This window comes from Athene noctua, chromosome 4, assembly GCF_965140245.1.
Source record: "Athene noctua chromosome 4, bAthNoc1.hap1.1, whole genome shotgun sequence".
In the NCBI taxonomy this organism is placed as follows: Eukaryota; Metazoa; Chordata; class Aves; order Strigiformes; family Strigidae; genus Athene; species Athene noctua.
The window spans coordinates 42,774,655-42,800,440 of record NC_134040.1 but is presented as its reverse complement, the minus strand read 5'-3'; the positions used below and the strand labels follow the sequence as shown (position 1 = coordinate 42,800,440).

The window sequence follows — 25,786 nt, the reverse complement described above, 5'->3', positions numbered from 1 at the left end:
CCGGCCGCCGCGTGAGTGACCTTCGCGGGACGGGGCGGGACGGGACGGGGCGGAAGGGGGGCTGCTTGCTCGGGGAGCGGCGGTTGGTGTCCGTGCGGCCCTCAGCGGAGGGCGAGGAGGAGCTGTGCCCCGCTGGGGCTCTCCCCTCCCGGCTGTGCCCGGCCCCGGGCACGTCCCCACCGCCGGCTGAGGCGGCCTCGCCCCGCGGCGGGCTACCGGCCCCCGTCCTGGCGCGGGAGGAGGTGACTCCGTGTCCGGTGGGCCGCCTCCGGGGGCTGAGGAGGCGCGGGCGCCCGTGTCCCCGCCGCGCCTCGGGGCGTGAACGGGGCGCTGGGAGCCTCCCCCCCGCCCCTTCCCGCGGTGGGGTCCCGCTGGGGGCGGCCTGAGGGGGTTTCCGCAGCCGCCGGGGAGGTGGCGGCGGCCACGGCACCGCCTGTAGAGCTCTGCACTTTGGACGGGTAAGCGCTGGGGCGAGCTCCCCATGGCGGGTAGCCGAGTGCTGGGCGAGCGGAGGAAGGGCAGGTGGGCAGGGAGCTGCTCGGCCCTCGGTGGAACGCTTCTGGCTTAGGCCGCTTTGTTTATCCGCGGGCTTCTCTGCATCCCACCGCGTGAAATGGTTGTGGGGCTTCTTTCTGACTTGTTGCCGTGAATTCTTTGATTTTGATTTTTTTTTTTTTAAGCAATCTTTCTTCTGTTGGCGGGAAAATGAAAAAAAAAAAAAGCATGGCCCGACGTTAACTGGAAGAGAGATTTTTTTGAAATAAAGAAGTAGTAGAACAGGGAAGTTAAGGAGTCAGCCGTGTAAAATAGCTACACCTTTTTGGCTTTTTCAGATTGACTTACTGGTGGGAGCTGTTTCTTTTTCCATGTAAAGAAGCAGTAGACTGGGCCTTTTAATAAAGTCTTTATGTACTTTCCAGTGGTGGTGTTCTTGTAACTTAAGCTGCGTGCCCTGGATAAAAAGGAATAGCTGACCTTTTATATGTTGGCGTTTGGATGAATCTTTGGGTCTGTTTCTATGAAACAAGTGTACACACCAAAAACTTGTGCAGTATGAGGATTCTGGAAGCACAGAAAAACACTTCCTAGAACAAGAGCCTAGTTATAATTTATCTTTAGGTTTCCTTGTATTCTTGTCTGGAAAATACTATTTTAAAATGTAGGTTGGGGGTTGTTTTTTTTTTTTTAGTGGATCACTTCTTAATATGCTTTTGTATGTGATACAATTTCTATTCACAATTTACAGTTATGTAAAGCTTACTGTGTTAACAATATACTTGTTGAATATTGATAACACAGGTGCAGTTTCTTGGGCTACACAACTGTGCAGGTTGTGTGTATCTCTCCGGTCACTGCTTTCAGCTGACCTGTCTCAGAAAGGGATTGTGATGTGACACATACGGTATCAAGTGGTGGAAATCCAGACACATTCCGAAACAAGCTCTGCTGATTCTTTTCTCAAGTTCAAACTCTCACTGTTAAAATACCTTCTTCTTCTGTGAAGTTACAAAACTTCAGCCTCCAGCAATTGGGTTTGCCTTTTCTGACAGTAAAAGTATTTGTAATTGTTTTTCCATGTAAACATTGATGGGCAGTGACTTGAAGCATGGCCTACTCTTTTGATAAACAAAATGGGAGAATGACCCCTACTTTCTCTCAGTAATATTTCTGAGAAGTTCTATGCAACATGCTTCATGTACTTGAAATATTTCTTTGTTTTAGTGTTTCCTGTACTCTTTCCAGTAGTGGTTAATCTTAGAACCTGATTAATTGAAATATCCTGAATTACTTTAGAGCCTTTATTCAATCAATGAAATACAATGCAGGATGAGCCAACCCTTTCACCTCAATCAATGTTGCATTTAAATATAATGTACTTGTCTAGAAACTTGTTTTGGCATTCCTTTCGTGCAACAGAGAGAGCTCATCATGCCAGCCTTCAAGCTCTCAGCAAAATCAACATCTTCATCTTTTCTCTCTTACTTGGCTTTTATTTTGGAGAGGATTTTTAAAAACAAAACCAAACAAAAAGCCACAGAGGAAAAAAAGCCCCAACCCCAAAGAACAACTAAACAAAACATGCAAGGCTTCTTTGTGAAACATCAAAACATTTATTAACGTTTTTTTCACAATTACTGGTAAGTGGTATACTGATAGAACTGCAAATCTAGTTTTAGTGTATTTTTGACAGCACAGATTTACTCTTATGTGCATTCACTCTAAACTGTCTTCCTGGCCTTGTAGAGGGTCCTCTCTGCACACCCAGTTCTCTTCTAGCATCAGGAAAACACCAAGCTGTCTCCCCGCTCCAAAAAGCAGAGGGTGGACCTTGCGGAGACTGGCAAACATTTCCCATCTGACTGCCCAATGGCACATGGATATCTCCAGAGAGGGCAAGGAAGAAGATTGTGTTGAGGGTGTGATTCTATTAGACCACACATAAGATCACACAGTCAGCTGTTCTAGTGTTGAAGTACCTTACAATGTCTGTAATTTCTATTTTGAAAGTAACTTACTTGAGGTGTTAGTGATTTACTTTTTTCTGTATATTAATTCTAAGTATTGGCTTTTTAGAAGTGCAAAGGAATGTATTTATTAATCTGACCACAATTTTAACTTGTTATGTTCAGACAACTTTATCTGAAGAATGACTGTATAGTGTGGCAGAATAAATGAACTTTGGTTTAAAATGAAAAAACCCCATTAATTATTTTGGAGTCTGATGAAGTTATTTAGACCATTTAGTATGGAGGAATCTGGAAATACTATAAAATAGTTGAAGGTAACTTACTAAGTCTTTGATTATTAAATCTGTTGTTTTCTTAGGTGTACACAGGTCCTGGACCTTTTTTTAGTTGAATAACCTGTATCCGGCTGACCAAGAAACCAGATTTGATTTTTTTTTTCGGGTTTTACTTACTTCCTCATTGGAAAAGGACAGTAGTGGCTCCCTGTTCAGTAAGTATTGCTTTGAAAATAATACTTAGCTTGTCTAAAATCTTGTTGGCTTTAGTTATATTTGAGGTAGTGTATTTGCTGAAAGGTAAATGATACTGGCAAGGATTTTGATGGTGTGATTTTTTTTTTTAATCTTTTTACTTTATCCTGAAGGCATCAGGAGCATCACTTTCAAAACCATAAGAAATGAGCTGTCAAAAATTGTAAAGGAGTGGAAAAAATAAGGGTTAGGGTATATGTTTAAGACACCAGTGAAGACAAGTTTACAAAAATAAGCTTTCTGTGCATCAGTGATGGGAGCTACTCTTTTTTTTCTTTTTTGTAAACTAGTAATTACGTAGCTAGAGATCTAGTCTTCTAGTTTAAAACCAAATACTATTTCAAGCTTTCATTCCAGGATGTGTTTATGAAAGCCCATGTTGGCTGAAAAGTTTTTTGCCATCACAGCTATATTGACCGGACAGAGATCAATGCTGCTCTTTGTTTTATCAGTTCAAGTAAGATGCAGTTAGGACTTGCTGAAGGTGTAGTTCTGTGACCTTGTGTGCCTCTTTAGTTAACTTGTCATCAATTATGTAATAAATTTCTGGTTATATTGAGCACGTTAAATTCCTACTCCTGAATTCCAGTTTCTTAAAAAAGCTAAAGTTTGTATTAACTGCCTTTGTATTTTGTTTAAAATGAAAAGAATTGACCTGAGTGTCAAGGTTAGATTCCTCGGAATAAACCGGTATGGCTTTTCTTTAATATGAATACGAGAATAAGAACCTACTTTGTGTAACAATCAATGAACTTGCCACTGAAGTTAAGCCCTTTAACTGCCTTGTTTTTACCTGTTCTTTTTTCTAGATGTCAGTTTGCTGCTAATGGGTGTAAGTAAATTAGATGTCTTGTACAGAAAGCTTCTCCTCACTAAACTTTTCATCAGAGGATGGGGAAAGCCAGAGGATCTGAAAAGGTGACTTGTTAAAAAATAACAACATAAATAGTAGTTTGTATTTAAAGAAAAAAACAACCTTTGAAGTACCAACAGTTGTTACTATCCTGTATTTAAAAAAGCCCGCCCAGATGTGTTATAGTTTGTTTTGTTCAGGAAGTCATGTGTTTCCATAGCAAGGGAGGAACTGGATTTAAAAAGTCTTAAAGGGATTTGCTAAATGTGTTTAAAGAGGCTCTTCAGAGAATGTATATGGGTCTGATTACATTTTTCACTTGTGCATATATGATAACATACTTCAGGCAGCATCTCTGAAAGTGTTTTCTAAACACCAGACTTGCTGAATTTTTGCAGAGGAATTGTTCAGTTTAATGTTAAAGAGGATCTTGCTAGCTTTCTGTATCTGCTTAATAATAATGAGCTTTAAAAGTGTAAGATGTAATCAAAAGTTTCTCTTGTAGCCCAAAGTAGTTAACTCATTCTTTTCAGATGTTTTGAAAATAAGAAAAAAATGGAAATATCTCTTTAATTTTTAGATATTTGCTGATTTTTGTTGTTATTACAAGTAACACCTGGAAGTTGACAACTTACATTTCTTAAGTTTAAAAATGAAGTGACTGAATATATATTTTTTTCTGGATCATATAATATTTAAATAGGAAATTATAAATCTGCATTTAGTAAGCTAATTCTTATGTATTTGAAAAATCAATAAAGAAAATTTAAAACAAGATACTGAAAGAAAATTTTGTTCACTCTGGATGGCAGTGGAGTTATGGGGGGGGTTGTCTTTCATTTTTAAGTCCAAGTGAAACATCTCGTGTAGAAATGGCACTTGGATTGCTTTGTATGTCTTCAGCTGATTTTTTTGAAGTAGCAGACTTTCCTGCAGAATGAGAATGCTGGATTTTTTAAATGCTTACTTTAGTTTTGTTGGAATAAGCAAAAAAAAAAGTGTGCTTTTAATTTTATTGCAGCATTTCTGTATTCTGGTTGTGTGTATGTATCTGAAATGGGACGTTTTAATGTTATCAAAACCATCTCTTAAAAACTTTATTTATTGGTGAGACATTATGAAGTTTCACTCCCCTCCATCCCCATCTCCCCTCAACACAGTTGTTATCTATATAGGGAAACTTCTGACTAATTCTGCTGTCAGCTATTGCAATGGTAGGCAAGGCTTTTCTCTTGCATGAGGTCTATAAGGGTAATCACACTAATGTCAAACAGTAGTAAAGAAGCATTGCTCATAGTACTAATGGTATCAACTATGGCTCTTCCTTTTCCATAGTGGGGAAAAAACCTCTCACATGAGATCAAAATGTGTGGGGGAAACATGAGGCAGGCTTGCTGGTCTGAAAAGTGGAAGAAGAATTTGTTCTAGGTATTTCTCTGAATGGGAAGAAGATGAACTGTTCCCCAGCAGCCTAGCTTCACCTGGATGAAGAACACCGCCTCCTGACTCCTCACACTGGCTGGTGGGAGGAGGGAGTATCACTCCCTAGTATGCGTGTCCTGTCATGCCAGAAACGGTGTCAGTGTTGTCTTTTTTTTCTTTAACTGATCACTGTAAAGCTCCATTAGAAGAACTTATTAAATTTCTTACGCTTCAAACAACTGAGCTTGGCTGATATTACAGACTACCCTGCCTAGATGTAATCTGAAGTTTTATGTGCACACTGTTGAGGTGATGACTGTTTATATCCTAGTGCTTTATCCTCAACTCACTAGCAAGAGTTGAAATTCTCAACATGTGCAAGATTTAGCCTTTAGTATCCTAACTTCAGAGGAAATACATAAATGCAGTGTTTTTTGAGAATTCAGTGTCAAGCAAAACTTTATTTAGCTTGCCCTGCTTGCTCACATCTTATATCTTTTATTTTCTCAGCAGTACTTACTGTTCTGTATAAGAAAATCAAAGGCTATATGGTAGAGCTATTTTTGATATGGTGATAAACTGGATTTTCTTTGTCCTTTTGGTTTGGTTTTCTCTGGTGTCAGGGAGGTGAACAGGTCATGCTAGTTACTGTTCTATCTATACTTTCCACCCAAATCTGTGGGTCTAGTTGTTCAGGTGACATTGTTGTGTGTATTTACAACCATAAGAATGAGCATGTTATTCTTATCATAGAGTATTTAAGGTTGATAGGGCCAACTTGAGGGCATCTATTCCAAATCCCTGTTCAGAACAAAGAGAACTTCCTAGCTGATTCAAGCCACTTGGCACCTCATCCATTTGAGTTTTGAAAGTCCCTTGAGGATGGAAAATATTCAGTTTCTCTGGGCAATCTTTTCTGTCACTGTGAAGAAAATCTTTCACTTCCAGTAGGATTTTCTTGTTGCAACATGCAACCATTGCCTCTTGTCCTCTCACCATATACTTCTGAGTCTTGTTTCATTTTCTCTGTAAGACTCTACAGCCCATTTAAGTGGCAGAAGACTGCAACTAGATTTGCCCCTCAGCCTTCTGTTCACCAGGCAGTGCAAACCCCCTTCCCTTGACCTGCTGGCTGCCCTTTTGCTAAATGCGGAGGGTATGCCATTGGTCTTAGCTGCAAGGATGTGCTGCTGACTCTGGAGAAACCCCATGCCTTTACCTGCAGGGCTGCTACCTAGCTGGGAAGTTCCCAGCCTGTATTGTTGCATGGGGCTGTCCTGTCCTAGGTGTAAGACTTTGCAGTTTTATTGTTGAGCTGTAGCATGTTTGTTGACCTCCAGTGTATCCAGGTCACTCCAAATGGTAGCACTACCTTCCAACTGTCAACCTCACCCTCCTGTTGGTGTCATTCATGAACTGCCCGAAGTGCTGCTACTAACTTGTTTCCAGCTACACTTCAGATCATTGGCAGCTACGCTTTGGTGTTGGCAGTACAGCATGTTTTTCACCTGTTCAGTCTGTATTGCCCCAATGTGGCTACAAGGATGTGTAAGTGTAGGAGGTTGCTATGTCTTAATTTAGCACTGAAAAATAACTTGAAGTTTTCAACATATCAGGTGTAAAATACTATTTAAGAGCTGTGCAACTGCAAGTAATGTACCTGAGCCTTTTTTTTAAACTCAAAAACATTCTTCTCTATCTACCCTATGGTAGCCTGATTAATCTGTAAACACAAAGCTGGCTTCCTAAATTTTGTTTTCTTTGTGGCTTACTTTAGCTCCTGACGTTTTAAAAATATATATCTTCTCTTTTTTTTAGATTAAAAGTTGAATCTTCTCTACTTGTTTCCTTTCAACAGAATATTTGAATTCAGAAAAATTATTGGAAACAGGGAAAAATGCCAGACGCTGGTTTCGAAAGATTACCCAGTGTTCATTGACAAGGTACTTAAAAGCAAGAGATGATGCAGTTTAACAAAATTTATTGTCCTGATGGTATATGAAAGTGAAATCAACTTAGTACTTACAAGGCTGTTTTTATACGATAGAAGAATTTAATCTTGATGTTATGTGAATCTATATTTTCCTGATCTCTGACATTATCCCAGCATGACTTGCTGCGAGGGAGTACATGGAGTTGGAGTAGTGAATGCACCTCTGACAATGTTCAGTTAGCTTTTGCTGGTCACCACTTCCCTAACAGATGGCACCAACTGACTTCACTGGTGTTCCCTGTTGCTCTGTATCAAGAAAAGCACATTAGAATTTATCTGTGAGGGAAGAGGAAGTGAGGCTGTAGAGGTAAAAGAAATCAATGTAATGTGAAATGCTCTTGATTGGGAAAAGGAGGCTCTGTGCTTCCAGGTGAGGTGTGCAGATACAAGTAATCGTTGCCCTGAAGACTTTTCAACCCAGAAAGTGTGAATAGGGGGTCAGAAATGAACAGTAGTTCTAAAGTCAAATAAATGTACTGTAGGTCTGTGATGTAGCAAGCTTAACTGTTTTAACAGTTTGCTGTTTTGATACTCTTTTTCTTTTTAGTTGAACTGCAGTGGGTAGAAATAGGAGACAATGGCAAAAATAGGATGTGGGGTTGGAAGGGAGGGGAAAATGAACAGTCATGTTAGCTACTAGTGGAGAATGGAATGAAACTGAGAAAATAAAGCAGTGGCTGTATGGATACTGTTTTATTTTTTTCCCAGTAATACAATAGTTGGGGAGTGGGATGTCAGATCTTAAAGCTCAAAAAATGCTTGAAACTTAGTATGTATTATGGGACAGCACTAAACCTTATTCCTTGATTCCTTTTATAGGTCATTTAATAAAAGCAAAGTTTGAAACAAATGTTTTGACTCTGATAATACGTGTATCCCTGTATTTGAAATAGACCTTAGCTTTGGGGTTTTTAAGTACCTTTGTGTCCTGTAACAAATTATTCTTCTTTGAGAGATTTGCTTGTTAACTGAGCAAGTTAAACACTGATGTGAAACATACTGCTATCATCCCATTCTCTTTGTAGGTTGAGGAGCAATCTGACTGTAAAATCCTCGAGGGGCATTTCATTTCCCCGTTAGCTCATTATGTCCCAGGTATCCTGCCAGTCGAATCTCTTGTAGCAAGGTAAGAGAAGCCAAGTGGTATTTTCTTTCTGAAACTAGTACTGCAGAGAAAGAAGAATGGTCTACAAGTAATTTTATTGTGAAGCTAATTTATTGTAATACAAATTATCTGTAAAATATTTCAAACTCTTTTTTTGTACTAATGTGTGGAAATAATTTTGATCTCAGAAGTGAAAATAAATGTTATTCATGTGATTGTTTAATCTATGTGTATGTCCTTTGCGAGGGGACTTCTTTTTCTTGAGTGTAGAAATCGTATTGCACAAAGCTATGGAATACCTTGGGTTTTAAAAATTATTTCTTTGTTTTTTTCCAAATAAGCAGGATGCTGGAAATGAAGGATACTATAGCCAGGACAGTAGTTGTTTGTTTTATATGTAGCGGGAGAAGCTGTTATACGAAAGAAGCATGTTATATTGTATTTGAAGGAACCATTCCAGCCTTCCATTTACACTGAATACAAAAATACTATATGTGTACTGAAGTAGTACTCATAATTGCAGCAAGACAATCTGATGTCTTTCTTACTTGGCAAGCCAAAAAAAAAGTTCTCATAGAAAGCTGGATGTTCCCTAATGATCAGAAGATATGCAATGGCATTTTTGCTGGTTTTACACTAGCACTGGTTTACAATGGAGCATAATTTCTGTTTGCTTTTAGTTTAGAGCTAAAGCTTTCATGATGGATTTTTTTTTCCCAAGCTTTGTTTAATAATTTAAAAGATTGTCAGTTCAAGTTGATACTGGCCTTGTCAGTTTTATCGATATTACTGGTTGGTGGTTTTATGTGTATTTAAACATGCAACACTAAAGAGTGTCAGAAGTTTGATAGTCAAAAGATCAGTTCTCTTCCACCTCTCCATTGGTTAGAGAACGAAACTGTCTCTTAATATTATTGGAATAATTAGTACCATACTGAAAAATGTACTACTGATCGTTTCCTTATCTATATTCTCTTACAGTTTGTAGTCAAGTTATGTTGATTGTTACATTGGACAGTTTTGTTACAGTTTTGAAATGCTCTACAGTTTTCCCTTAAGATCGTTCTGCATTGTGTGAATATTTTTTTCTGAAGTGTAACACTGCTGTAGGTAACAGTGCTCCATCTTGTGGGGAAAATACTAATGGTTCAGAAAGGATTTTTTTTTTTCACAGTAGTTAGACTGTAAATTACTTGAGTAGCAGCAGAAGACATTAAGTGATTGATGTTGAGTGTATAGAATAGTTTTCAGCACAGACCCAAAACATTGCCCCATACCAGCTACTATGAAGAAAACTAACTCTATCCCAGCCCAAGCCAGCCAACATGGTTTTTATGTTGAATTTTTGATTTTTTAAAAACTTAAAATATATTGCTCATCTTAATCTTCAATTTCAGCCGTTGTGCCCTCGGGAGAAAAACAGCAGTGCTGCCTAGGAGAGCTAGTGATACTTGTTTAGGCTACTCTTCATCTGAAGTTCCGTTTCTCTACTCTGCAATATTTAATTTGTGATGATGAGGTAGTGGTCTTTTTTAGGAACATGATCTTTCAGCTTGGCTCCTTTTCTTGTTTGGCATTTATTCTGTCCCACTTTAGGATTCCTTTCTTTGCTGGATGTGTTTGTGAAAAATGATATTGCTGAATCGCAGGCAGTTTGCCTGGATAGGTTACAAAAATACTCTTTTTTAAGATTAATTTTTCTGGTGCAGCTTGTAAATAAATATACTCTTTATGCTAAAATAGGTGTTTGTTTCTCATAGATTTCAGTTCATCATACCCAGAAGATGGAATAGCAAGCATAGACCTGTGTGCATTCATTTAGCAGGCACTGGAGATCATGTGAGTATGTAAAATGTAAAATTGTTTGAAATTGAGAAATTAATCAGATTGTATCTTAATATATCTTTGTACATCTTATCTTTAGCACTTCTGGAGGAGGCGCACATTAATGGCACGTCCAATGATTAAAGAAGCCTGTATGGCTTCCCTATTGCTAGAAAATCCTTATTATATCCTTTTGCGAAAATCAAGATACTTATTCTCAGCATTCTCTCCAGAAGGTAGAAGATGTATCACTGGTATAATATCTACCTTGTGGATCAATTTCCAGTGCACTTCTCCGTGGACAGAAGCAAAGAACAAAGTATGACTATTGCGCAAAACACGATGTGGAACACAGTTAGTGTAACATGCTACTTTTACACCAAGTATCGCTTTTCTGAGGTTTTTTGAAAATGTCTTCTACAGCTTCTTATTGTAGTTATTAGAATAAAAGTTCTGATATGGACCTGTGTACCGATCAAAGTACTGATAGGATTCCTTTAGTCATGACAGAGTGCAACTGTACATTCATTCTCCATCATACTGTGTGACTTCTGAATGCATTAATCGACAGAAAAGAGAGTTGCCTCTCCTGTCTTCCCTTCTGAGATGCAACCCTTTGACACCTCAGGTACTTTTGAGAAACTTACTGCTACCATTTAAGATTGATTTAAAAAAAAAGTTAAGTTCTGTCCTGTCATTAGCTCATCAGTAACTTTTTTCCTACCCATATACCTGACAGAGGTAAAATCTTACGTTGTGAACTACATCATCAAACTACATTTAACTTGATTTAGTTCCAGTTAAACATTCGAAATTCAAGTCCCAAATTTTAATTAATCAGTGTGCTATTTATGTATATGATTTATTTAATTTTACTTTATTTTTTACTTTAATTACCAGTTTTTATATATAATCTTTTTACTTTCTTTAACTTGAGTCTTCTACATGGCTGTAGAAAACCTAAGGATCAATTGTAAGTATTACCATTACATTCACAGATACTGTCTTTTCAAAATACCTTTTTTTTTTCTCGAGAAGCTCAAAGTGGTATAAGCTTTGGTAGCTTATTAAGAAAAAAAAGTCTCAAGCATGGACCAAATGTAACCTGCTAATGTGAAATTGTCTACCCTTTGCTAGGCTGCGTTGACATTTTTTGTATTAAGAGATCACAGTGATCAGGAAATTTTGGACCCGATGAACTTGCAGTGTAGCGTGAGATGAGTGTGAATGCAAGCAAATATCAGTTTATTTTCCTGATTCACAACTGTGCATGTACAAATGCTGCAATTGTATTTCAGTCAACTATGAATAATCTTTGTTCAGATAGTGTGCTTGCCTGTTATAATTGCTAAGATTCTGTTTTTCCAAGATATTTTAAGGGGACCACAGACATGTAAATAAATTTGGTGTTGCTTGTTTGTTAGTGGAAACTGCGATATTCAGTATTTTACAGGACTTGGTTTCCTCAGTGAGTTTCTTAAATGTGAATTTAAAAGCCTAATTAGGCAGTCCTGTTTTTTTGCTTTTCACATTTTCTGAACCACTGGAGTAATATATATATTGATTATTGCATTTAGAAGTGTAAGATTATAAGAAAGTTACATGAGAGAGTGTGTGCTGGAATACATCCAGTGGTGGCTTTTTTTTCCAGTTACTGAGGATCTGATGCAGAAGAATAAATTAAATATTTTGGCAAGGATATTTCTAACTCTGTTCTCAGTTATCTGTCTTGACAGCTTAGTAATGCACAATGTAGAGAAGGATTCTTTGAAAGGGGAGTGCTCAGTCTAATAACCCTGACCAGTAACCGTCCCTCTTCAATACAAGGTTACAAAGCAGCAGCAGTGGTTTTAGTTAATACGCTAGTAACAGTGTTTAATAAATATAGCAGCTGGAGAGGGCTGAGGAATCTCAGAGCTGTAGGAAAGAATTACATTAGCCTATAAATACTGGTCTGCAGCAGCTATGTTCATTCCTCCTGCGGCTTGCACGGTAAGCTTTGTCCTTGCACTTTAGAGTGTCTCAAATGTGATTGTGTGCTGGCAGAAGAGGCCCAGAGCCTTCTGTAGCCTGGCTGTGTGAGACTGAAAATACACAGCCCCCCTCCCCACATTAGAGGTGTATTAATTGCTCTGTAAAATACCTTTTTTTTTGTCACTTTTTAGAGTCCCTCTGATGGTTCAGTTGAATGGCTTTCTACTTTTTTCTTTGTTTCTTCTGTGTTTTAATGCTTTGCAGTACTCCATGAATTTCTCAGTACCGTGACAAACTTCCCCCTTCACAATTTCAGTCTTACAGTGACACTGATGAGTGCTTCCAAAGCTGACATACTGATTGCTCTTCAAATGTTGTGTGCAATTTTTCAGTGATGTAAAACAGGTAAATAAGAAAAAAAAGAAAAAAAGGACTTTTTCTGCCGGTGAGATAGTGTATGTCTAGGACTGTATCACTTTGATTCTGTTTCTAAAAGATACTTTATAACAGAAGATGACTACCAATGAGATTCTAATGTTGGTAATATCTGTTTCTAGAAGACCAGACTGTCAGTGACATAACATTAGAAGCTTAGCAGGTGTCTTGTTTCTAGTTCTCATTTAGATGAAAAAGTACAGGTGCCAGAGAATCTGGACTTGCTTTTTCTCCTGTTTAATCAACAAGAGTTCAGCTCCAAAATTCTCTGGGACTGTGATCAGGCTTTGTATAAAAGTATAGAATTATGAGAACTGTCAAAATCTAATCCTAGAAAATAAATCCTATATTTTCCTTTTTTGGGGAGAAAAGACGGTCATGTTTAAAAAATGTCTCGGACCTGTTTGTGATGGGAGGAGCTCTTGTACTAGAATCGGCAGCTCTTTTGCACTGGCTAGAGAGAGAAGGCTATGGACCGCTAGGGATGACTGGAATATCCATGGGAGGACATGTAAGCTTTTATATTTCCTGTTCAGTAATTTTTGTTTTAACTTCTCATTTGATCATTTAGCATATGGAAATAATTTGGTTTATAGTGTTCCTCTCAGAAGTACTTTAAAATAAACATTTAGAGTCATGAGAAACAAATTATTTGCAATTCTCATGTTCTGTGGTGCTAAATTAGTATAATCCTCAATAAGTGTTGACAAATCAGAGCCCTTTGTCAGCTGTCTCCTGACAGGCTTAATAAAAATGTAAGCTTCTCACATAATTATCTTTTTTTCCACAAGGGGTGGAGAAATGTTTTCTGAAAGAATGTCTGTACTGATCAATTGCTAGTTCTCCCTCTTTTTCTCCATTCTTCTTGCTTGAACTTTTGTGTTTGAATGCACTGTATGAAATGCCTGCTTTTTGTAGGCATGTTGTAATTGAGGTGACTTTTGGTGTCCTGTTCTCAATTCATCTGTGTTTTCCCCAGTCATTGGTATTGATTAGAGAAGATTTCTGTGGTGGGGTGGATAACATTTTGTGTATGACGTGGTGCATATTCAAACTAATACAGCAGTGTATTAGTAAGATGCTTGAAAGACTAATACACAGTTAAAATATTACTGCTTGTGTCTACAGATAATCACTGGTCTGTGAGACACAGGTATGAAGCTTATTAAAACAATATACATTTGTTTTGCTGATTCTTGTTTGTTTGTTGTTAGGAGCTAAATAAATAATGTTGGTAATGGTAATGTCTACTGAAAGGAAAATAATTTTCCCCCAAAGCACAATTTTATGACTGTGTAAATGTAAAAAATGTCATAAATGTACAAAGTGCCTTTGATTCACATAAACGTCACTGATGAAACAACAAGTTCTATGTTAAACGTGCCTTCCCTGTCTTATTTGGAAGTTGGATTGGAATTCTCAAACTGGTATATACACCACTAACTGTGCAGGACACTTCGATGCTGTGCAGATGCTATGGGAATAATTGAGCACTGTATCCTATACCAAGGGTCATACACAGTGGGGGTATAGAAGAAGGCAGGATCTGAGAGAGTGAGTTTGGAAACTACTTTGACATTTTTTTCTTAGTCCAGGAAGATACATTTCCGGCTAGTCCTGACTTACTTATAGGTCTTCTGATACAATTTAAAACCGGGGAAATAAATCATATTTAATGTTGATCATCTGTAGAATGTGTTTTACAACAGAAGGTAGGTAGCAATAATTCAGTTCTACTGATGGGGAGAGCTGGAGCTAAGAAGAAAGTAGTCAGACTTTCTGGCTACCAGCACATAGATATGTGGTGTCCTTGTAACTTTTTATTAATAAGAAATAATTAGAATTATAGTTCAGTTGTATCCATCCGCAGACATGGGGTATTTTATAAAGGGGTTTACACTATTTTCAGTTTAGAGCAATAAAATAACTTGTCAGGAGCATACCATATAAGGAACTTCTGTACATTGAGCTTCTTTGCTCTGTTTTTTTCTGGGATGAACAAAATATTCACAAATTTGTGTTCTGAGAACTGATGAAAAAGTGATAATTTAAACTTTAAAGGACAGAAAAAGAGTCAACATGCTGAATTACTTTTCCTCCACATTTTGTTTCCAGCGTGCAAATTTTAAATGTATAGAATTTTAATAGTCCTTCTTGTAGATTGCTTTCATTTTGCCTTGAAATAAGCCTGCAGGAGCTTGATGAAAAGGCTTTACAGATGTTTTTCATGGTTCTAAACAAGTAAAAGCTCAGAATGAGTATTCCGTTGGGAATTCTTATAACAAAAACCCATTCAGCCTTGAAATTAGTCCTATCCAGAGCAATGTTTATTGTTAGGGAAATACTGAAGAGTAGTCTGTATCTTCTATATAGGTGAAAGTATATCCAACTGTCATAGTCCTTCACTGTCAAAAATACATTGAAGGTGAGAGAGTTATTTTTACCATATTGTGAATTCCACATTAAAGTGTGTAATAAGTGCCTTTGATTCTAGATGGCTTCACTGGCAGTGACAAACTGGCCTAAACCATTGCCATTGATTCCGTGTCTTTCCTGGTCAACAGCTTCTGCAGTCTTCACTACGGTAATTAACATCTAATTTTGGTAATATACTAGAATGTAATCAGATTTGCAAGCTAAAAGGTTTAGGTTGGCCACATTCACCTTTTCAGTTAGGGCATTTCATCACCCTTCGGCCTCTATTAGTGACTAGTGACAAACTCCCCCTTCCTGCTCACGATAGACCACCGATGATAAGGAGGGTCGCTTTGAGCTACTGCAGTGGGTCTTGTACCACATTAGGGGCTGGGGCTGGTCTGTGGGACAATGAGTCCTGGTCTGAATGTGGGAGAGTGAGGGAGCAAGCTGTGAAAACATGTATTCCTCTGCACAAAGCCTGGCTTAAGTAGTCACGTAATAATGCTGCTACTGCCATGTTTTCACTACTGCTGCCGAGGTAGGTGAATGAATAGACCGGCTTTGACACACATTGTTGGTTTAGCCCAGTCTAGGTGTGTGTAAGCCCTAAGTGGACTGGGTTTTGCTTCTTTTTTGTTACTTTTCTTTTTTCTTTTTTTTAGCTTGTTTTTTAAAAGGAGGTGGGTTTCCATGTCCTATATTACAATAAGTGCTTATGCTTTGATTCCAGTAATTCTAAGGGTTATCTGGAAACTTGGGCAGAATTCCACTGGAAAAATCAAGTTACAGAGAGGAACAGATAAATATTCTGTGTATCATTATTTTAGAGTGATCTCAGGGTTTTACTTGTGTACTGGACACTTGTGTTTATAATCTTCAGGGTGTGTTGAGCAAGGCAGTGAACTGGAGAGAGCTAGAGAAACAGTATTTTACACAAACTGTTTATGAAGAAGAAATCATTCAAATGCTTGAATACTGTGGTGTAAGTATAGTTTATTTTCCCTATTTGTTAATATTTACATGTGCATGTCTAACAAATAATCTAACTTCTTTTTACTTCCAGTAGAAGTAGCCAATTGTTACCTAAAACATGCTTGCCTCTTGTTTCCTTATGGTTTTGATAAATTTAATCTTTGAAGGAAATCCTTCCAAAAAACAGAAGCTAATATTTTGATTGTATAATGTAAGTATAGCCCATGATACAAGTTTTTTCCATGACCACACAGTGTAATCTACAACATAAAATTAATTTGGTCAAAACACTGAAACTGTAAATAATATTTCCCAGTAGCTGGCTTTATAGTCTCGAAAGCCAGTAGCCTGGCATGCAAATATAAAAACATGATTTATTGCCCTTTGAAGTAACTGCTTTCAAATATTCCATGCTGTCGAATATTATTAATGGGTAGCAATGTTAAGTTATTGTCTAGTTTATTTAAAGTGCTAGGTCTCTTTGTGTGTGATGCAAGCCCTTCCTGAGCTTTACACTTTATTCCACAGGAGGTTGGAGTAAACATGAGGTAGAACTTTTGTAATTACTTTCTTGTTCCTTATGAAATATAATTTGTCTGCTTTTTTTTTTGCTTCTTCCTGACTCTTTTTGACTATGGTTGAAAGACTCTTCCCAAGGGGAATTTTGTTGCCTTGCCACTCATCTAGACTGGAGTGATAACTTTTTGAGAATTGCTCATATGTTGCAACACTGTCTTTAGCCAATTCTGATAAAAAAACCTTTTTCCTAAAATTCTTTGCTTTGTGACAGTGCTTTTTCAAAGAGGAGAAGAGGGGCTGTGGTGTAGGTAGTTACTTAGGCGCTTGCCATTTTGAAGTAAAATAAACTCCAGGAAGACTGGTGGAGCAGACGGAAGTCTTCAAGGCTCAGTGCTGGGTCCTGCACCTGGGTCACAACCACCCTATGTGACACTACAGTCTTGGGGAGGAGTGGCTGGAGAGCTGCCAGTCAGAGAGGGACCTGGGGGTGTTGATTGACAGCCGGCTGAACAGGAGCCAGCAGTGTGCCCAGGTGGCCAAGAAGGCCAATGGCATCCTGGCTTGTGTCAGCAATAGCGTGGCCAGCAGGGACAGGGAAGGGATCTGACCCCTGTACTCGGCACTGGTGAGGCCGCACCTCGATTTCTGTGTTCAGTTTTGGGCCCCTCACTCCAAAAAGGACATTGAATGACTCGAGCGTGTCCAGAGAAGGGCAACGGAGCTGGTGCAGGGTCTGGAGCACAGGTTGTACGGGGAGCGGCTGAGGGAACTGGGGGGGTTTAGTCTGGAGAAGAGGAGGCTGAGGGGAGACCTCATCACCCTCTACAGCTACCTGAAAGCAGGTTGTAGTGAGGTGGTTTTGGTCTCTTTTCCCAAGTCACAAGCAATAGGACAAGAGGAAACAGCCCAGGCTGCCCAGGGAAGTGGTACCATCCCTGCAGGTATTTAAAAGTCGTGTAGATGTGGCACTTAGAGACATGGTTCAGTGGTGGACTTGGCAGCCAGGTTAAGGGTTGGACTTAATGATCTTACGGGTCTTTTCCAACCTAAATGACTCCATGATTCTAACATGAAAAGAAAAAACAATGCAAGATTTTCAGCTTGTGTCTTCCTAATACTATAGAGACAGTGGATTTTTCAGTCCTAAACCTAACATTAGACCTGGTCACATCTATTTATTGCTATTGCCTATCTTTTGTGTTTGTGAAAAAGTGCTGTAAGTGTTAATTTTTTAATACTTCGCCAAAAAGATATTACTGCTCTTTTGAGAGTGGGGAAAAAAAATCTGAAAAATGCATAGCTTTTATGAGTTATTTGCCCAGAAATTTAAGCTTAAATTACTGCAATTATAAATTCAGTTTAATACAGATTTAAAAACAGACAAATGTTTGTATCATAAGCTACCACATATAAGTACTTCCTGCATTTTATATAAGCTGACAGAAATGTAGAATTAAATTATCAAGAGGTTATGATGGTCAGGATTTAATTAATTGAGTGATATGAAGGCTGAAAATAACAAGTACTGTGAGCAGTGCTGTTTATAGCTTTTTTTTTCATATTGAGTTGATCTTAAAAATAAGATTAACCAACTGGTTTAAAAGAGAAACTCTTAATGAATGACCTGTTGTCTTTGTTTAGACGGATTCTTTCAAAATGGGACAAGACTTTGTTAAAAACTTCCCTGACAGTGTGAACAGTCTGGAGGATGTGGACATGACTTCCAGAATGTTTGACCTTGATTCCTCAAACAAGACTGTATCTACAGAAGCTGTTCATAGCTTTACCACAAATAAAAGTACTTTAAGTGCCTCATCAGAAAGACTCTTAATACAAGATTCTCCTAAAATGCAGTGCATAAATCAAACATTTTCAACCAGTAGCAACAGCAATAAAAACTTAACCAGCCAACAAGGACAGAGGATAAATAAAAGAAGAAAGAGTGACACTTTACAGAGAGAATCCTTAAGGTTCATGAAAGGAGTAATGGATGAATGTACCCATGTAGCTAACTTCTCAGGTATGGATTTATTTGTTTTAATGTGCAGTTTGGAAAACCAAATAAAATATGATGGAAGGAAAGGTATTTTTTTCATTCTCCGTTGTGTAAACCTGCTGGCACCTTGGTTAAAATATGAAAATATCTTGAATGTTATTCAGTAGCATCAATTTATCACTCCGTTGCCTCATTGTTTTTCTCATTCTTCTTAATGGGCAAACAATGATAAAGTGAATTAAAAATTTGCCTTTCAGTATCCTTGCTCATTTTTTCCTGCCTTGCTGCGGCTACTTTCAGATACGAGTTAGTATAAATTTGTATTATTTGAAAGAAAAAGCATCTGTGTGATGTTGTTACTATCTAGATCTAATTAATCTGCTAATAAGGTTTTTCAGGCAGATTCAAGTAAATCTCATAAAGCAGAAATCTGACTTCACATAGAGAGTGGCGTACATAGCTGAGAACCAAATGCTACTTTTAGACAAGTGTGATCAGTGAAAATGCACAGAAGTCCTTCTGGGAAGATGTGGTCTGGTGAATATAGTGTTTCCCAAGACAGGCATAGGTATCATGCAGAGGGAGCTGTAGCTCAGCAAACCTTAACTCTGATGAACCTGGGTTTTGTGGCAGCTAGGACAAATCCCTTTCAGTGACCCACTTGCAGGCAATGCAGCAAGTGATTTCTTCCTAAAGCTGACTGAAAGGGTTTTGCTGGAAGTGAGGGCTTGGAATTGCTTTTGTGGTTGTCCATTCAGAAAAAATGGTTCAACTGTGTGTGTACCCACTGAGGATTCTCAGCATGTACTAGAACATACTTCAATTTCAGACAGGTTTCTGACAAGAGTTGTCTTTGAGTGTCAAAACATTCTTGATCCTGAGACCCTGTGCCACATCATTTTTTAATTCTGTCATTCAGTACTCCACTGGTAAATGTCAAAAAAACCCAAATATCCAGATTTCTACACTAGCATAGATTTCTTGACTTGGACAGTGCCCCAGATCACTGCTAGCTGGGGTTGTTCTGTGACAAATAGTGTTTTTGCAAATGTCTTCTGAGAACTAAAAAAAACCTCACAACTGAAGATGAGAATTAAAATATAAGCTTGACTGCAGATGCGTAGTACTTGCATGAAGTGCTTTCCTTAAAGCTTTAAAAGTTATTTCAGTATACAGAAAAAAAAAACCTGTAAGCTTTATTCTAAGTACAGACATTCTGGTATATCTAGACACTTATCCAGGTATCGCTTAGCTAAAGCATTGACCTGTCTTGAAACTTAAGAGGATCTGTGATCCTAATGCACTTGTCAAAGTGATGTAGACCTTCGTATCAATTGTCTCACAGGTCTCTCCATCCTCTGGCAAACATTGCATCCCCTGCTAGGGTATCCTTGGAGCATGTCTAGAGAGGAGTGTCAGAAAATCTGCCTAACATTCAGATTCCATGGAAAGTTGAATGGAAGACCCGAGCCTATCTTAGCATTACATATCCTCTATACATGATCTAGTATATATGAAAGGAGAGGCTTTAAATTATTTGTCACACCCCACTGTCAAATATCTTGGCTGGTCACTCTTTACCGTAGCACATACATTCTTTGTGGAGGAGAGCTGTTCTGTGTTTAGCATCATTTTGATGTTGTTCCTGTTAGTCAGTAATCTGATTGGTGCAGTTCTGGTTATGAGTAATAAATATATATAACAGTATGCTGGGATTTTTATGTGGTAATTAAAACATGTAGGAAGCAGCATAGAAAGTGAACACTGCACTTTGACCTTTCATATGAAAAGTTGCCTTTTCTCCTCTCCTTGAGGGAAAAAAATTTTATGAAGCTTCTGTGCTATCGAATTTCAGATGTCTCCTAGTTCTTTTCACTGAAAAAAAGAGATCTTTGAAAACTTACCTGGATGCTGGAGAGTTTTGCTGACAAGAGGAAAGACAATTCTCCTATCATTCCTCAAAGACTTGTGAAGTTTTCTGCCTTAAGGGAGGGAAGGGGATTGATTAGTTTGTTTTTCTACTTAGGGCCACACTACTGTAATGTCAAAACCCAAATATATTCTGCTGGAGACTTTAGAAAATACAACTTTGTTAAAGCTTGGAATAATTTTAATTGTTTTAGAACTAGAGAGCAGCTGACATGTTTCTATTTCTTACCATAGATTAATTAAATTCTGATTGTTTTTCTTTAGTTCCTGTTGACCCAAGTTTAATCATAGTTGTACAAGCTAAGGAAGATGCATATATTCCTCGAACTGGGGTGCGCAGTCTTCAAGAAATCTGGCCTGGATGTGAAATCAGGTATCTGGATGGAGGTCATGTCAGTGCCTACCTCTTCAAACAAGGACTCTTTAGGTAAGGTAAAGAAGAAAGTTTAAAAATAGTTGAGAACCATGATTTTGAGACACTTTTTTTTTTTTTCTAAAAGCAAGTCTGCAATTACTCTAAAGCAACAAATACCAAATACTGCCTTGAAGAACAAGTTATTGGATCTGAAATAATTTAAAGAGAACGTCAGCATTTCCGTTTTATGAGGTGCAGTATAACTCAGCTTGTTCAGTAAGCCAATGGCAGGAGAATGATCCTTCTCACTCTTATTTTCTTATAAAAGCTTTTAGTTAAGTCTGTTCACTGGACGCTAGAAAATATTTTTAAGCAGTGACCGTTTGTGTTGTGCAGCGGTAGTGTTTTTGCAAATGTCTTCTGAGAACTAAAAAAAAACTCACAACTGAAGATGAGAATTAAGATGAGAATTAAAATATAAGCTTGACTGCAGATGCTTAGTACTTGCATGAATTCTTGCCTTAGCAGTACTAGGAATTGACTTTCTGAAGACAGTTATATAAATCAGTTATATAAATGCAGTGCCTTAGTTTTGAAAAGTTAAATGTTTGTGCTGTTAATTTTAAAATACAAGGAATTAGTAAGAGTGTACATCCCATTTAGGAAGTCTAAGCAACAACAAAAAAGGAATAGCAATATACCCGGTCAAGGTACACTAACCACTAGCTTAATGCTATTTAAAGCTTCAGCCTTATTTTATGACAGTTGCCCAAAAATTATAAATTATGCATGTTTCTTTGACCCATTTCCTGACATGTTTGTGTAGAAAACTCCTAATTCATTAACATTTGCACTAATTCATTAATATTTGCATAGGTTGGTAAACAGTCCCACTCCTTCCTGAAACATAAATATATTACTGGATTGAAGTGAGAGATCCAGAAATAAGTGAAGGAGGAAAGACCATCTAATACCCTGTTTTTATTGAATGCTGTTTTGAAATTCTGATGATAGCTTTGTAAATATATGGAAATACACCACTTCTATATCTGTCCTTTCCCAAATTATACAAATTATCTTCTTTTTTCCCTTGTTTTAGACAAGCGATTTATGATGCATTTGACCGCTTTCTTCAGAAATATGCAGTTTAAAAATCTCTATAATGTGTTCAAACTGATCTCATTCGTACTTCTGCTTACTGGAACTCATATTTGGAAAACGAGGCTCTTGCAACGTTGAGTAGATGGTCACTGACTTTGACTGTTCTAGGTAACGATTATCAAAAATGGTAAAGTACCAGCATTACTTTAATTTCAACCAAATGCCATTCTGACACACTTGCTTCAGTATTACCTGTGAAAAAGCAATGGCAGCATTTGCTAGCATGTTGAATAGTTCATGTACTTCATGTTTAATTACATTGTGTATTCTTTTAATTCTGGATAAATTCTGAATTGTGTATCAGCTGAAAACAAGCTAAGTATTGAAAGAATGTAAAATTTGCTGTAGAGTGAAGATGCTCTCTTGCGTTTAGTGTATTTCTAGTTTGTTCCGGGTACCTGGGTTTCCTCTTGCCTCTGTATCCCCTTGCTATTCCTCTTGTGTTGTACTGTGGCTTTGCCAGCACTTGGCCTCTTGTGTTTGTCACTAATTTTCTCTAGTATGAATTGAAAACTAGCTATAATAGAAGGGGCAGCATCAAATCTTGTAAAAAGAAATTTTCAGTATTCAGTGAAGAGAGAGACGCTTTCATTCAATGCGTCCGTGAGATTTTTCTGCTACTGAATTAAACATTGCTGTTCCAGAGGAATCATATAGCAACTCATTGATCAGTTGCACAAAACTGGAATAAGTGAAAATGAAATGTCTAGTAATTAACTGTTTACATGCATTCAGTTGGATAACAAACTTTTTCTTCTAGATTTTTTTTTTTTAAGAATGCCAGAGTAAGTAAGAATGTAATCATTTTTCTGTAGAAGCAGTGGCACAAAGAGTCTGATTTTAAGCAGTTAAATCAGCATGAGATTATATGGTGCTATAAAGACCTGTTGAAGATATTTCAACAGAGGTCCTTTTTAAAGTGCACTCAGTGCTGATATAGAAAATACAGTTTCAATATATAATAATAAAAATGTATGTGAAACTAAGGGTTATCAAAACAATTAAGTTACCTCCTTACAGTTTTTTAATGGGTAGAAAAATAAAAATTTAGGATTATGAATGCATTAAAGAGAATCCAGAGTCTGTTGTTTCCTCTTTTGGGATCAAAATGCCAGCAAACTATGGTAGGATAAGAGGTTTTCATGCATCAGCTGTGTACGGTATCTGTCCACATCTTATTTTGTGTTAATCTCCTGTAACATTCTTTTAAAACTAGTCAGCAGAGAAGTGGAAAACCCAGAACATTTCAGTATTAATTTTAGTACAGTAATGACCAGAGTTACACAGAAACAAACAGAAAAATCCAGCCATTTCTCAGGATATGTGACTTCTCACCTTTCAAATCAAGCACTTCATTGATCTCCATGGTTAGCATAATGGTTTTTAATAGGCAAAGTATGAAGCAAACAAAATTCGAGTCTATATAGATATATTCTCTTGAAATTTAGTTAGACAGGAGTGGTAACTGCTGAAATCATGGTTCACTTGAAAATCAGATAAGATTAGGTAAAACTGAAATGCAACAATTTTTAATAAGCCAAATTATTTAACATACAAATTTACTGAAAATGGAAAAGAAGTTGTATTTTGTTGGAAGTTAAATTGTTTGTTTCAAGTGGTTTTTCATCTTTTCTTTAGACCGTGTTGGTTTTCTATATATTGGGAGCAAGTATGAAGTGACTAGTGCATTTAAATGTAGTAAAACACTGAATGGTGGAAGGTTTGAAATGAAATATAAGTAAACCTACAAATTTAAAATTGAAGGCCTGGATGCTCTACCAAAAGATTTACAGGGTTTGCGTTTTACAAGCTCATTCATCAACTAAGAGTGTTTTACAAGACTGCATTGTTTGCTGCTCATCAACTTTTTTTTGATCTCACGTTTTAAATGTATTTCTGTGCTTTATGTCCTGTTTCTGTTGCAGCTATGAGAAAGGGAGATAACTGGTGGCAAGGGAAAGGGCTTGAATAAATGGAAGAGAAAAGACAGATTTTGTAAGGCGGGGAGTAAGCACAAAAAAATCAATTTCTCTATGCTACAAAGTATAACATGCCAAAGTAAATATTTTCAAAGCGCACAATACTAGGAATTACACAACTGATGGGAACTTGACATCCTGAGGTTAGTGTTCTGATGGTATTACTAACAAGGTTTAACTTGCCAAAGGGGCCTACTATTCACAGAAGCAGATTTATGCTAATGTAACTCCTGTTTGTGAGAGTGTCTTTTGGGATAAGTAGTGAAAGACTGGTCTCCGACAAGAATGAGAAATCACACTTTGCTATGTAATGAAAGTGACATTGCCAAATATGAAAGCCCAGTAAGAAGCATTTAAGAAATTTCTCGGGTTAGAATAACAAAAAGGAAAAATGAGCTCTGTGGTCTATTCTGCCAGTTATCAGACACAGGCAAGTATTAGCTGGTCTGTGAAGGGGGGAATCTTGCTGTGGAAATGTTTTTAACCTTTGCAAAACTGACTTTTTAAACCAGATTTTAAGGTTAAATCATAAGAAAGCATTATTAGTAATCCATTTTGATGTTAAATGAGAATGTGATTTTAATCCAGCAATTGCATGAGAAAAATATTGGAATAAGGTTCCTGCACTAAATCTAAATAGCAGGTAAACCATTCTGTATGTCTTAAATTTATTGTAAAACTGGCCTTGGTAATTTTTTGGTTCTAATGTTTTCCAATAAAAATCCTGAAAAAACAATTAAGTGTGAGGGTTTTTTCTTTCTTGTTAACAGGAATTTAAAATGCATCTCGCTGTCATCTTGTAATCCTTTTTATTCCTGCTAGTACTGTAGCACAAGAAGAGTAGTTAACCTACAGTACAAGATAAAAACCTCACATAACAAACAGTGATACCATTTTCATGTTTTTCTACATGCAGTACCTAGTAAAGAAAATAACCTTATATCATTTAATTAAGATACTGTTGTGATTTCAATTTTATACTTTTCAATGGCTTCATTGTGCTAGAATTGCTTGGACTTACTTAAAATCCCTTCTACTTTTAAAAGGGTCCAAAATCTGTACAACTTCTTCCCGCTTGCTGCTATGTTCCAAGCAAGGGTGTGTGGTACCATCATCAACTCACAGCATCTTGTAGGACTGCCCAGCAGCCCTTGCTGTTGATGGTTGCTCTTGCAAGGTGGGAAGGTGGTGTTAGGGTTTTGGAGGGCTTCTGCTGGGAGAAGAGGAGGCCATTTCATCATCTGTCATATGAATGGGAGTATCACATGACTGCTGAACAGCTGCTTTGAACAGGTAGCTGCAAGTGTAACCAGCAGGTGCATCTCTGAGTCTTGGTGATGTTTATATGCGAAAAAAAAAAACTTGAAAGTTTGTTGTGACTTACTCTGTGGAATTGGAGCAGCCATTCTGACTGAATCCTGCCAGTTGTACATGGTCCAAGATGCCGTCAGTTTTCTTTTGGTGCCTAGTTACACTGTCTGAAAAGTGAAGGCCGTGGTAACACCTCTGCATACTAATACTAACACTGCCAAAACACCAGGAGGACAAACAGAGCGGGGAGTGCGTTTTCTCTACATTTGGAAGGAAAGGCTCAGGGTAGTAGGAGGTTAGGTCTGGCCTGCTACCTGTGAGTAACCCAGGTAATTTTTTTTTAGTGTTTTGTTTTTGTTTCTCTCCTGGCACCTCAGTGCTGATCACCATCTAGAATAGAATGCATCTAATCATTGTCAAGTGGAGCTTTTTGTAATTCTTTTTTTCCTGAATTCCAAAAAACACCCCCCTCAAAAGTGACTGCACTGCAATTTATTTTTTTTTAAGCAAGGATAGATCATTCATTTTTTATTTAGAACATC

The 25,786-nt window shown here is 37.6% G+C and overlaps 1 protein-coding gene across 5 annotated transcripts; it reads left to right on the top strand.

The window, feature by feature from the left end:
• Positions 1-64: 64 nt before the first annotated feature.
• ABHD18 (abhydrolase domain containing 18) lies at positions 65-24,661 on the top strand. Of its 5 annotated transcripts, XM_074905109.1 has the most exons (15): positions 1,805-2,958; positions 3,808-3,916; positions 7,132-7,216; positions 8,292-8,392; positions 8,716-8,752; positions 9,769-9,773; positions 10,132-10,210; positions 10,296-10,380; positions 11,141-11,168; positions 12,977-13,115; positions 15,099-15,188; positions 15,903-16,004; positions 18,155-18,533; positions 20,703-20,865; positions 21,893-24,661. In XM_074905109.1, the coding sequence occupies exons 2-15, from the start codon at positions 3,825-3,827 to the stop codon at positions 21,942-21,944; spliced, it is 1,437 nt and encodes a 478-aa protein (XP_074761210.1). In that variant the 5' UTR covers positions 1,805-2,958; positions 3,808-3,824; the 3' UTR covers positions 21,945-24,661. The 5 variants fall into 5 exon arrangements, with proteins under 5 accessions (XP_074761209.1, XP_074761210.1, XP_074761213.1 ...); XM_074905108.1 differs by lacking the exons at positions 8,716-8,752; positions 9,769-9,773 and adding an exon at positions 65-458 and having other exon boundaries at positions 2,827-2,958; positions 10,296-10,382; positions 11,143-11,168; XM_074905112.1 differs by lacking the exons at positions 1,805-2,958; positions 3,808-3,916; positions 7,132-7,216; ... (3 more) ...; positions 10,132-10,210; positions 10,296-10,380 and adding an exon at positions 12,486-12,574.
• The last annotated feature ends 1,125 nt before the right edge of the window (positions 24,662-25,786 follow it).